This window comes from Chionomys nivalis, chromosome 22 (genome assembly GCF_950005125.1).
Source record: "Chionomys nivalis chromosome 22, mChiNiv1.1, whole genome shotgun sequence".
NCBI lineage: Eukaryota > Metazoa > Chordata > Mammalia > Rodentia > Cricetidae > Chionomys > Chionomys nivalis.
Window position 1 is genome coordinate 40,147,259 of NC_080107.1, and position 12,601 is coordinate 40,159,859.

General features: G+C 56.1%; 2 protein-coding genes across 3 annotated transcripts; both read right to left on the bottom strand.

The window, feature by feature from the left end:
• Positions 1-2: 2 nt before the first annotated feature.
• Positions 3-9,578, bottom strand: Mamdc4 (MAM domain containing 4). 2 transcript variants are annotated; one of them, XM_057755370.1, is made up of 29 exons: positions 9,221-9,578; positions 7,980-8,090; positions 7,735-7,908; positions 7,512-7,637; positions 7,255-7,385; positions 7,086-7,170; positions 6,872-6,997; positions 6,504-6,641; positions 6,329-6,417; positions 6,054-6,227; positions 5,705-5,824; positions 5,490-5,619; positions 5,266-5,391; positions 5,042-5,173; positions 4,832-4,956; positions 4,640-4,751; positions 4,398-4,514; positions 4,175-4,309; positions 3,940-4,076; positions 3,649-3,868; positions 3,434-3,571; positions 3,229-3,347; positions 3,029-3,119; positions 2,749-2,895; positions 2,510-2,644; positions 2,281-2,408; positions 2,094-2,202; positions 1,480-1,652; positions 3-1,319 (listed from the first exon to the last, which is right to left on the bottom strand). In XM_057755370.1, the coding sequence occupies exons 1-29, from the start codon at positions 9,264-9,266 to the stop codon at positions 1,218-1,220; spliced, it is 3,696 nt and encodes a 1,231-aa protein (XP_057611353.1). In that variant the 5' UTR covers positions 9,267-9,578; the 3' UTR covers positions 3-1,217. The 2 variants fall into 2 exon arrangements, with proteins under 2 accessions (XP_057611353.1, XP_057611352.1); XM_057755369.1 differs by having other exon boundaries at positions 3-1,652.
• Positions 9,579-11,158: 1,580 nt separating this feature from the next.
• On the bottom strand, positions 11,159-12,572 carry Phpt1 (phosphohistidine phosphatase 1). Its single transcript, XM_057755398.1, has 3 exons — positions 12,362-12,572; positions 11,868-11,992; positions 11,159-11,418 (listed from the first exon to the last, which is right to left on the bottom strand). Exons 1-3 carry the CDS (start codon positions 12,516-12,518, stop codon positions 11,326-11,328), a joined length of 375 nt encoding a protein of 124 aa, XP_057611381.1. The 5' UTR covers positions 12,519-12,572; the 3' UTR covers positions 11,159-11,325.
• Positions 12,573-12,601: the final 29 nt, after the last annotated feature.

Sequence of the window (12,601 nt, forward strand, 5' to 3'; positions counted from 1 at the left end):
GCAAAGTGATAGCCTCTTGGCTTTTTCCTCCCTGCCTTCTGACCTCAGCAGGGGTGCGGACTTGCACCTTCTGTCCCTTGGACAGCTGGCTGCAGTGGGGAGTTCAGTTCTGGGGAGTTGAAGAACTCCCTGTGAGGTAGTGCCTGGGAGGAGGTGATGTCTTCTAAGAGCCCGTGTTCTGCTGGAGAGAAGCAGAGCCTAGCATTCTGCAGTCCCCAGTTCTCTCTTCATTGTAGATCACGTTGTAGGGGATAAAAGCAGGCATCCTTCATGGTAGATACCTCACAGGGACCCGAGGAATTTGAAAGTTCTTTCCCTGTCTGCTCAGAGAAGTGGGCATCAGTCAGCTCTGTGATACCTGAAGATACAGGGTGGTACCATGTCATACCATGTCCCACCACCTCTTTCTCGTGGAGCTGGGTTTTGGACAGACAGAAGCCTAGCTTGGAACATACGGTATCTATGGCAAGGACAGGTTTCCTTGGACAGAAAGGGAGCTCCTGATTGCCGAGGTGTAGGTGTCCATGCCCCTTCCCTCAGGGCCCTCAGTCCTCAGTGAGGCCATAGCTGAGGCTTTATGTGGAAGATAGCACTTCAGAAACCGTTCCTGGAACAGGTGTGTCACCAGCACATCACCAGGATCCTGGGCCAGGGTGGCAGTCCCAGATCTCTTCTCACGTCTTTAGTCCAATCCTGCTGTAAGACATGATGGCCATACCCACTGACCTCAGTGCCACCACTTGCAGCCCTAGGGCTGTCCAGGCCTTTATCTGAGGTGGCATTTCTCACCACGCCAGTTTCATGGCACCATGTCCAGTCGCTTTTACACTCCCATTTTCCTGCATCTATGGGGTGATCCCATCCTCATGGCACAAAATCACCTGGTAAGTTAGAAGCAGAGCCCATTCCTTGCTGGCTAGGGTGGTGAATCCTGTAATTTCTGAGCTGCACCAAAGGCAATGAGGGGGTTCCACAACCACTCCCTGAATTTTGTCTCTGGTCTTGAGCCCTGGCAGCCATGATATATCATGCCAAGTACAGTGTATATGAAATGCAGTCTGAAAGCTTGGGTTGCCCTCACTGGTGAAGAACGTTTATTCACAGTGCAAAGATCCCTCTACCCTTGATCACACCAGAGGGCAAAGTCACCAGATGGAGAAAGAGCTGTAGAAGCGAAGCATGACCCAATCCGTACATCCAGGCCCAAATGGAGGAGGTTAGGCATCTGAGGGCTGAATGCTGTGGGAGTTAGCACGAGGGGCCAGGCCTTGTCTGGTTGGGGAGCTGCTGGTGATAGATTCTGGGAGGGTAACTTGATCCTAGGAAGAAGGAGGAATATTGGACAACTGCCATTGAAAGGCAGCCTGTACCTGAACAGGTAGGGCAGGGTGCCTCTTCTCGAGGCCAGCCCACCACTGCTTTCCCATCATCGAGCATGGAGACAGAATCTCCCACTTGCCCACATCTGGGGGTTCCTACCGCATTGAAGAGGATATTGTCAAAACCAGAGGTTGCTGTATCTGTACTCCTATGAGAGAGGAAGCGCTTCTGTAGCCAACGCCAACCCCCAAGGCCCAGGAGCCCCAGGAACAAGAAGAAGAGGAGGGCCCCTCCAACAGCAACTGGCACAGACACAGCTGCTGCCATTTCACCTGAGGGCAGAGAGGGTACTTGGGTTCTCCAAATAGCTCCCAGTCCTTGTGTCAGGGTTCTGTTTCCAGGACTACTGGCAAGGAATGAGCCTGGGCTGCCTAATGCCTCCAGCCCTTGCTGGCTTCCAGGTTTGCCCTTGTTCATCTGTCAGCACAATACTGCAGAGCTGCTCCACCTCTTCCTCCCAGCATGACGGCAGCCAGTGACTGCCAAACACAGATCCCATTGTGGTCTCCAGCTTAGCCTGGCAGCTCCTTCGAGACAGTTCTCGCCCAGGAGACAGTGAAAGCTGGTGCAGCCCTATGTACAGCCCACCCCTTGTGGGTACGGCTCTGTGAGGCATAGACAGGAGAGCACAGAACCTAGTCCTGGTTCAGCTGGTTTCCTGAGCTGGGCACAGTACTTGCAGCCATCTGAGCCATCCTGGGCCCCGTGCTTACCCCGGCTAGGTGCAGGCTGCTGGCAATGCTGTCCTGTCAAGTACTCCACATCATCCAGGGCTATGGGCCCCAGAGCTGGCTGTCCACCCAGAGTGGCTTCAAAAACAATCTGATGGGGAAGGGAAAGCTGATGAGTATCTGCAGGGACAGAAGAGAGGGAGGGAGGACAGCTGCCCTGGGAACTCACCTGGAACTCCTCAGAGCTGGACACTTGGATCTGGGCTTGTATCCACTGGTGCCGCAAGCGCCCTCCCTGGCTCCACACAGCTAGCTGGCCTCGGGCACTGCTCAGGAGCACCCTCAACTCGCCCTTATCTGAGAGCAGAGACCAGGGCAGGTCAGCTCAGCTTCCTGGAGGATACCTTTGTGCCCAACTTGAGCCCTGATTCCCCTACACCCAGGACCCAGCCACTCACAGAAATGCTCAGGAAAGCCCATGTAGTACCAGAAGCGGAGGCAGGAGGCTGTGGTTGCTGGCAGTGGCTCACTGCGCAGCCAGGCTGCTTGGCCCCCAGGACCGAGCACGCTGGTTTCAAAGAAAGAAAAGTGGCCTGGAAATGAGAGGGTAGATGTGCTGGCTCACTTGACGTGATGGTCTCTAACTTGAGGAAAGTTGAGTGAACACAGCCCCGGTCCCACTACAGCCAGTGCGCACCTGCCTCTGTACCCAGGGTATGGTCCACTGTGGGTCTGGGGTAGCGCGATGGGGTGGCTCCGCTGCTCCAGTCCCAGCTGTACCCACCTAGACTGGGCCAAGCCAGGTGACTCCACCCACACAGGCCAGATTCAAAGTCACAGGACCCTGGAAGGAACTAACAGGTAAGCAGAGCTGCCCCAGTAAGCATCACTATGCCTGGGGCAGGGCCAGGTGGGGGCAAAACGCAGAGAATTGTTTTTGACATAGATACATACTCAGGCCACAGCAAGCTGCTCACCTGGCTGAGCACAGGGCCCATCTCGGAGGAGGAGGTCATCCAGAGCCATGTAGGAATGCTCCACACCTGCGGCCACGGCCTCAAACACTACCTACAGGGTGCCGAGCAACAGATCACGCAGGCTGGTCTAGCAACTCTTGAGGATGACAGAGGTGTCCCCGTCCCCAGTCCCCCCTCCCACTCCCCGCCCAGGCACTCACCCTCCAGGCCTCCTCGGCCTGCACATTCACACTGCCCAGACGCCAGGCAAATCCACCTTGGGCACTGATGCTGAGCTCCTGACGCCTTGTGCCCTCTTCCACATGGACCCTCAGGGTGCCTACCCACCGAGAACCAGCCAGGTTAGCTGCTTTAGGGGTTCCCTAGTTGTGGACAGGGGCCCTTCCCTTTCCTGTAGCCCCTCACCTGGGTTACGAAGGCTAAAATGGTACCAGAAGGTCAGGCAGGCAGGCTGGGTCAGGGGCTGGTGCTCCTCTGAGGTCAGAGAGGCCACATGACCCTTGGGCAGTACATTTGGGCTGGTGTCCACCACCATGTAGTGCCCTGGGGGCAGGGAGACCAGCATCAGCTTGCTTTCCCCTGGCCAGCCCTTTGTACCCCCACCCCAGCCAGAGCAGTACCTTGGGCTGTTTCTGTGGTATGGTCTATCCAAGGACCCCAAGGAGCATGGCCTGAGGCATTACTCTGGCGCTTCCACAGCCCTAAGCCCCCTGGAGAGAAGCCGCAGTTAGAGTCTTCAAAGGAACAGCTCTTGGGGGCCCAGCAGGGGCCTGGCCGCACAGCTATGTCATCCAGGGCCATTGTGCCATGGTACCCATCCCGGAGGCCTTCAAACAGCAGCTGAGGGTAGAGAGTGGTAATTGGCGGGGGCCAACCCTACACCATCTACCAAGTGCCAAGCTCACCCTCACCTGGTACTTGGTTCTGGCCTCTAGCTGGTGGTGTAGAGTGACCCAAGCCTGGTGCCAGCGGTTGCCATGGGTGCCCAACCTGGACCACAGTAGTGTGTCTTCCTCCCCATCTTTCCTCATGGCCAGGCGCAGTGTCCCTGAAGAGGAGTTTAAAGGGGAACAGCCCCCAACTCCTGGTGCCTCAGGCTGCAGTGGGCACCAGGTACATGCAGAGGGTCTAACAGCTCAGACTCACCAATCTGGGGCCCATACAGATGGTACCAGAAGCTGAGACATTCCTTGGGGGCAAGCGGCACCTGGGGTCTTGTAAGCAAAAGAGCACCTTGTCCATGAGCAGGTGGGTCTGTGGGATCCAGGAACATGAAGAAACCTACAAGGGATGGAAAGCTGAGATGCAGAAATGCTCTCCCAGTTTGCGCTCCCCTCCCAGGCCTCAGAGACCATGGGAAGTCCCCTACCTTGGCCAGTGGTGTGGTCGTACTCAGAGCCATGGCTTCTTACACGGTGCCAGTGGGCATCTGTGAGGTGGCCTGTGTGCCAGCTGCATGAGTCCCGTTCAAAGTTACAGGAGACCTCTGGGAGTGGGGTGGGGTCGGGTGAGGTCAGCACCCCACCCCTGGCCCCCATTCCCAGCTGTGATAAGGATTAGAGATAGGATTAGAGATTGACTGGGTAGAGATGGGAGGTGGGCAGGAGAGACCTTGGTCACTCTTAGTGGTCACTGTGGGGTCGCAGTCTCTCAGGGTCACATTATCCACCCCAGCCCTCTGCTGGCCAGGGCCATCCAAGTCCACCAGACCGACGAACTCCAGCTTTGGGCAGGTAGAGGGAAAGGACTGTAAGCTAGGGGCAGGCTCATTACAGATTCCCCATCCTAGATTGCTGTCCTCACCTGGAATGGTCGATGGCGTGCCCCAAGAAGAACCTTCTCCACCGTCCATCCCCCGCTGCTGCTGCTTGGGGCCTGCCATACCAGCTCCCGGAAGCCATTCTGTACCACAACCAGTGCCAAGAAACCTGACCAAGGGAGTTTGTGTGGGTGGGTCATCCTCAGACCCTGTCCACATGCAGGTGGCTCCTGGGGCCAAGAGGCATGTAGTACCTTGGGGGTGACTGAGAAAAGAGCAGGCCATGTGGAGTTCACAGTGAGGACCAGAGGGGCCCAGGGCAGGTGTGAGAGCCCGGGCCTCAGATCTTAGCTGCCCCCAGGCCTTCTGCAGAGACAGGAAGTGCCCTATGGGAAGAGCAAGGTACCCCTCACTGTTCTGGTATCCCTATCTTACACACACTCTCCAAGAGGGGGCTCCTGTGGGAAAGTGGCCTCACCAGGAACATCCCAGTTGGCATCCCTGGCAGGCTTCCTGTTCTGGACTTCAACCCGTTGCCATTGCAGCTTTCCTACACTGATGTCCTCCCAGCCCCCAGCAGAGGCGGACTCAAAGTCTGTGGTGCCTGCAACAAGAGTAACCTGCTCCGGAAGGCAGCAAAGCCCAGACCCTGGCCTGCCCGGGCCCCCGCACACGCGGAACCCAGGCTCTGCCCGGCCTCACCACACTTCCACTCATCCTCGCCCTCGGCGCACTGCTGCTGGAAATCACAGAGCTGCTCCGGGGGCACACACAGCTCTCCACAGGAGAGATGCCCTGGCTCGCAGGCTTTCTGGGGCAGCCTGATGGATGTCTGGGGATAGAGCATGATGACTGCAGAGTGGACACATCTGGAGCAGAACTGGGGTAGGCTGGCGTGGGTGAGGACCTGGCTTTACCTGGGCAGGCCAGGGGAGGGCCTTGGGCACATCACCGGGAGCGAGTCTGCAGTAGTTGGACACGATGAGGTCATCCAGGCCCACAATGCCTCCTGGACCAGTCTCCCCAGCTAGGAGGATCTGAGGACAGGGAGGGCTCAGGGAGGGCCAAGCATTATTCTGTCCTATCTTCTTTCTGATACGCCCCCTCCCCCGCACCCCTGCACCATTCACTGTACTTCATAAATTGCCAGACACTTTCAACCTCTCCCACTGAGCAGCTCTCAAGAGTGACGATAAGGCATGCCATGTTCTCCTGTGCATGCTCTAGCAGGGTTCCCTGGATCCCACCCCCGGATCCCAGCCTCACTCGGAATGGGTGGGCACTCTGAATGTCAACCCGGTCTCTGACCCAGGCTGTCCCCAGCTCTCCACGATGGCTCCGCAGGAGGACAGGAGCCTGGGTGGCGTTGAGCTCCTGTGCCTGCAGGAACAGCTGGAGGCGGCTGGCCCCAGACCCATGCAGGTAGTAATAGAAGGTGAGCTGAAACAGAAGACATCTCTGGCTGCCAGGGCCCTCTGGCATCTAAACAACCAGGAAGGGCAACCCCATGTGTTACTTATTGTTTTGCACACCCATCTTACTGAGCAGTTGTAGGGGACTGAGGCTTGGAACTCAGGGCTAAAGAGGACGGCAGCGGTGCCAGGCTTGGCCTCAGAGACTAGGAAGAACCCTGTGAGAGAGGGCAAATGTGGGCCAGGGTCACTGGGAGAGAGATGGATGGACAGAGCCATGTCCAGGGTCCCTTGGAGACCTCACCATATGCACTGTTCCGGCTGTGATCTCGGTGGGGCCAGGCAGGGCTCACCACGCTGCCAGCACTGCAGTTCCGGGTCCAGTTCTCCAACTGGTTCCATGGTCCCAGGCCCGTCTCAAAGTCAGTGGCCATGTGGTGGCCTAAGGAGTGGGGTCGAGGCGTTATCAGGGCCACTGAGCAGGACTTTATGTCATCAGATGGCCCTGGTTCCAGGGAGACACTGGCTGTCCCATCCGGAATGGCTATGCCCATGTCTGCTTTCCTGGACTAGCCCGAGTGGCTTTTGAAGGGCCCAGAGATCAAGGTCCAGCCTCCTGGTCTCATTCTGTATTCCCTCACCCTGCCCGGCCCAGGATGGCCCCAGCCTCACTGCAGATGAGCGGGTCTTCGTCAGATCTGTCCCCACAGTTGTCTTCGCCGTCACACAGCTGGTGGGGCTCCACACAGGCCTTGTTCTGGCAGTGGTGCTGTCCCAGGGGACAGCTGGCCCGAGGGACTGGGGTGGAAGATAGTTAGGCCACTGTGGCCTCAGGGAGGTGAGCAGTGAGGGTCTCCCAGCTTTGGACAGGGTGAGCTAGTCTTACCAGGCAGTCCACAGTCCCGGAACTCCACATCGTCCAAGGCCACGGCACCCCTGTGTGTGGCATTTCGGGTAGCAGAAAATGTCACCTGGAAAAAGGAAGGGTCCTTAGGACCTAGGCCAATGTCCAGAACCTCCTCATGGTCCCCAGCCTAGAAGACCACCCAGCTTACTTTGAAGTCACCCTGGACACGGCCAGTGTTCACTGCCAGCCGCTGCCAACCAGGACCCCAGGGTCCCGAGCTCTGCCACAGGGTCAGTGTCTCCACACCATGAATCAGCTCCAGTCGCAGCTCAGCAGCATCTGCAGTGTTTCTGAGTGGTCCTGGGGCATCTTCAACCCCCGGTGCCTCCCTCCCGCCCACCAGCTGTACCCCAGCCCTCATCCTGGAGTGTCCTCCTGTTTCTGTAGCCCAGCCACAGCACACACCTTGAGAAGCTGTGTGGTACCAGAGCCTCAGTTCACAGGTAGGGGCTGCCTCACGCATGACAGGGGAGTGCAGAGTCGCGGTGGCCGCCTCCTTCCCATGGTGGGTTCCCACAGCCATGTACCAGCCTGGCCCAAGGTGAGAGGTTAGGCGGCCAGACAGGAAGCCAAGCCAGGAAGGTGATGGGAGAACAGGGTACATGTACAGGGATTCCCTAGGCGTTACCCAAGTCAGTGCCGTGTGTGTGGTCAGAACGAGGCCCAGAGCCACCTAGCACTGCCCCTGCCCGGTCTCGAAGCCAGCTGTAGCCGGAGGTGCTGATATCCCGCCAGCCACAGGAGTCCTGCTCGAAGCTGCAGGCGAAAGGGCTACTCGGGGAGGTTGAGGCACCGTGGAAACCTACGAGAATGAGTGCTCAGGGGTCTGCCTTCACACCACCACTCTCTGCCACTCCCACCTGACCAGCTCACCACACTGGGCTTCATCTGAACAGTCTCTGCAGTCACACACAAAGTTGCATACAGCTTCGACGGGACTTCTGCAGTGGCCGGGGACCCAGGTCTTGCCTAGGGGCTGTGCAGCTGGCAGAGTAAGAACTAAGTGAGCAGAGGGCAAGGGGACTGATTGCTTTTATATATATATATATATATATATATATTTTTTTTTTTTTTTTTTTTGGTTTTTTGAGACAGGGTTTCTATGTGGTTTTGGAGCCTGTCCTGAAACTAGCTCTGTAGACCAGGCTGGTCTCGAACTCACAGAGATCCGCCTGCCTCTGCCTCCCAAGTGCTGGGATTAAAGGCGTGCGCCACCACCGCCCGGCCTGCTTTTATATTTTTAAACATACATATATGTATGTATGTGTGTACATGTATGTGCTATGCAACAGGTGTAGAGGGCAGAGGACAACTGAGGTGGGAGCCATTTATTTCCTTCCACCATGTGGGGCCCAGGGATTGCACAAACGCCATCAGGCTTGACAACAAACGTCTTTACCTTCTGAGCCATCTTGTCAGCCATCAGTGGCCATTTTGAGCAGTATAAATTCTATATACAGAGAAACCCCAGACCTGAGCAGGTGACTTCAGGGTTAAGCCCTATGAGATCACATAGAGAGGAACCTGGCGTCTGCCAAGAACTGCCACTGAGGCTCTACATCAAAAGCAGACAAAATGCATTCCCCTTCCTAGTCCCACAGAGCCCCTGCATGCCAGGGAGGGGAAAGGGTTCTTAACAAGAAACACCCCATATGGAAGGCACAGGAGCCCACATGACTAGGAATTGGAAGTGTTTCCAGAAAGTGGATCTCCCCACTCCCCCAAAAGACATACTGAGCTGGGCACTCAGGAGGCAGAGGCAGGTGGATCTCTGTGAGTTTGAGGCCAGCCTGGTCTATAAGAGTTTGCTCCAGGACTGCTAGGACTGTAACACAGAGAAACCTTGTCTCAAAAAACAAAGACACACTGAAGATGACCAAGGAACTTCCACATGTTCCACAATGGGAAAGTGGCAGGCAAAGGCTCTCAGAGAGCTGGGTAGATGGTCACCTATGATGGCCTGTGGCCTCTCCTCTAGGACAGCGAGATAAGATTTCATGAACAATGTCAAGCCCAGTTGGCTTGTCCTGGATGCCCCCGTTGTAGACAACTTGCTTCTGACAAGTTCCTGTATCTGCCCTGACACCAACTGGGTCCAGGCAGCAGTTACTTACCCATAAACAGGGCCACGGTTGAAAGGAGGTGGCTAGGCAGGTGCATGGCCAGGCTGGAGGGAGGATGTCGCCGTGGTAGCGAGGCTGTGTAGCCCAGAGGAGCCTTTACTCAGTTATCTGTCTACAGTGGCCTCACAGGCTGACTTAGCTCTCAGTGGAAAGGGCTCAGCTCCTTTATACCTGCAGCCCCTCAGCTGGGTCCCATCCAGTGATTACGGGCTGAGCATCGGCTGTAAAAGTATCTCTAGAAGGGGGCCCTGCTTGGCTCTCTCTGATCAAAGGTCAGGTCATGAGCATCCTGTGCATCCACCCAGCCCTGCCCTGCCCTTCCCACTGGAAGCTTCTATTGGAATGTGGAGAGGTTGGGGACCCCACTTGCAAGGCTCTCAGATTCTCAGATGGGGCCTTCAGCCCCGCCCTGGTGCGGGCCAAGGATGTCAGGGTGGTCTACTCAAGGGCTGCACATCGTTTCCTCTACTTTGTGCTCAGGGGATCAGAGCAGGATAAGTCCAGCATCGACAGCCTGCCTCTGTGGACCAGAACAAGTCCCATGTCAGGATACCACCTGCAACTCAAGCTGTGTCACCCTGCCAACTATTCTGGTGTGCGTGTGCGCGTGTGTATGTGACAAGGTCTTGTGTGGCCCAGGCTGCCCTGAACTTACTATGGGGATAACTTCTGATCCCCCTGTCTCCACCTCTCAAGTACTAAGATTAAAGATGTCTTTGGCCACACTTAGCTTATGCAGTACTCCAGACTGGACATGGAGATTTCGTGTACCAGGCAAGCACTCCAACCAACCGAGCTCCATCTTTAGCCTCCTGTTTGCCTTTAAAACCTGTCCTGAGCAGCCATGTGCTAGGTAGCCCACGATAGGAAAGTCTTTTTTTTTTTTTTTTTTTTTTTTTGGTTTTTCGAGACAGGGTTTCTCTGTGGTTTTGGAGCCTGTCCTGGAACTAGCTCTTGTAGACCAGGCTGGTCTCGAACTCACAGAGATCCGCCTGCCTCTGCCTCCCGAGTGCTGGGATTAAAGGCGTGCGCCACCACTGCCCGGCTAGGAAAGTCTTGATGAACACACAAGCTCATTTCCCCACAGTTGAGGCAGGAGGGATGTCGGCAGTTTGAAGCGCTTGTTATATGGAGCTAGGCTCTGCCTACGACTTATTTTACTGTGACCTTGGGGCTTGTCTCACCTGAGCCTGTCTGCTGGCCTATACAAGGGTATCTCGGTAATGTCCACTGGCAGTCTGCAGGGACGTCATGAGCTAACAAAGGCTGGCCCAAGTGTGTGGTAAGGGATCCCCCAGCCCAGGCTTTCCCTAGTACCCACTATAATGGCACACTGTGCATTGGGACTTCTTAGAGCAGGGTTTAAGCTTGTCCCTACCCTGTTCAGTGAGGTGGCGTTGGTACAGAGACTTAGGCTCAGGGGGCGTGAATGGCCCAGGGACTAGACACAAACGTGGCCAGAGATCCTGAGTGAGTAAGACACAGGCACTCAGTGTGCAGCCGCAGGGTCTTAAGGGTTGTGGGTACCGTGATCCTTCCCTGTTGGCTGACCACTCAGAGATATCAGGCTGGGACTGAAACAGACGGACAAGGCAGCCGGCCTATCAGCTAGCCAGGAGAGTGGTGCCAGGACCCTTTCCTGCTGGCATTCCTGGAATTACAGGAAGGGGGCACCTGTGGGCACCCCAGGCCTTGGGTGGCCAGGAACTAACTTCTTGTGCAAGATCTTGTCGGGCCTCCTCCTAGATGTCCTTGGGGATAGCAGCTTCATGGAGGAGCAATCAGGCCATAAATGGCAGCAACTCAGGGGCCCCTTATCTCAATCCAAAGGGCTGAGTATGCACCAACAGTCCCCAGGGCCTCCTGGAGCCGAGCAGGTATATCCTGGGGCAACCCAAAGGTAGCAAAGCTAAGACACAAGTCAGGGACTAGCAGACTTATCAAAGTTTTTAATTCCTATGGACCAGACTGTTCTGGCTTCCGAGGCCTGGCAGGTGGCATGTTGCCAAAAGTACAAAAGGAAAGCACGGGGCCAGTCCTTCAAGAGACGACACAGCAAGAGCAGAGTCCTGACTTAGTTGCTGGTGAGCAGGGCCTCAGTAGCCATCGTCAGCCCAGGTGACCTCATAATCAGGATACTTGGCTTTGATCTTCTCAGTTGAAACCGAGTGCTGGGCACGACCATAACCCTAGAGAGAAGATGACCACTAGTCTGCCTGGTCTTTTGCTTTCTGAGTCCACCCAGCAGCCACAGTAATAGCAGGGAGGGGAAAAGTAACTAAACCCTACCATCCTAACCATGCTGGGAACTGAATGGGCTGGGTAGGTGATGCCTGAGGCTTCAGGGATGGAGATGGCCAGGGCTTAGAGTTTGACCCCAGCCCTGACTGCCCCAAGCATCCCCGCCCCCAAAGAGCCAGGACACAGACCCATAAGGCTCTACGATGAGGGAGTACAGCCCAAGGCAGGTGGCTTCCAACCACCCTGATGTCATATGGGAAATGTGGGGAAAGGAAGTCACAGCCTTGAAGGGTTCTGTAGCTTCAACCTTGTGAGTCCCAGAGGTGGTCTGAGTAGCAGGTCGGGGAGTCGCGCTCACAAGGTCAGTCTGGCCTAGGGACTGGGGACCGGAGCTCACCATAGAGTAGCCATACACGTGTATCTTCCTGTCCTGGCTTTGATGGGAGATGCGTCCGCCGCCTAGGCACTCACAATCATAGCCATTCTTTTGCAGCTCGCCTGACACTTTGTCATAAATATCCGCTGGAGTGGGGAGAGGGGCCTTAGGATATGCCCTAGTCGCCATTGTTGACCCCATAATGGATTCTAGGGCTGGATATAGGGGTTTGAAGCTCCAGGTCTTGATGGTCTTTTTCCCAGTGGAGATGAGCCCCTCCCCCGCAGGCACAAGGATGAACGAAAGATAGTTTCGAAGAGGGAGAGGGGACGAAAAAGGGTCCGGTCTCGCACTCCTTTCTGCCCCAGACCCCGACTTTTCTAGGTCAGCCTGGCTAAGTGTTAGTACAAGACACAGTACATTAGCATTCACAGCTCCGCCACCAGCAACTACAAGGTTCAGGCCCCGCCCCTAACCTTCGTCCCACCCCACAGACACAGAGGCCCCGCCCTCACCGTGGTACTCTGCCCATTTGTATCCACGCACGATTTCCTTGCACTCCTTCTTCGGATCCTCGGAGGGCGATGCTAAGTGGACTCGAATCAGCACGTACTTGAAGACGCCATCTGAGTCGATGTCCACATCAGGAATCTGAGCGAGGTCCGCCGCCATGTTCCCCAGAGCGCTTGGCCTCAGGACCCCAGAACCCCTTTCCCAACCCGACCGAGGCCTTAGCGTGCGGGAGGCGGGCCCTT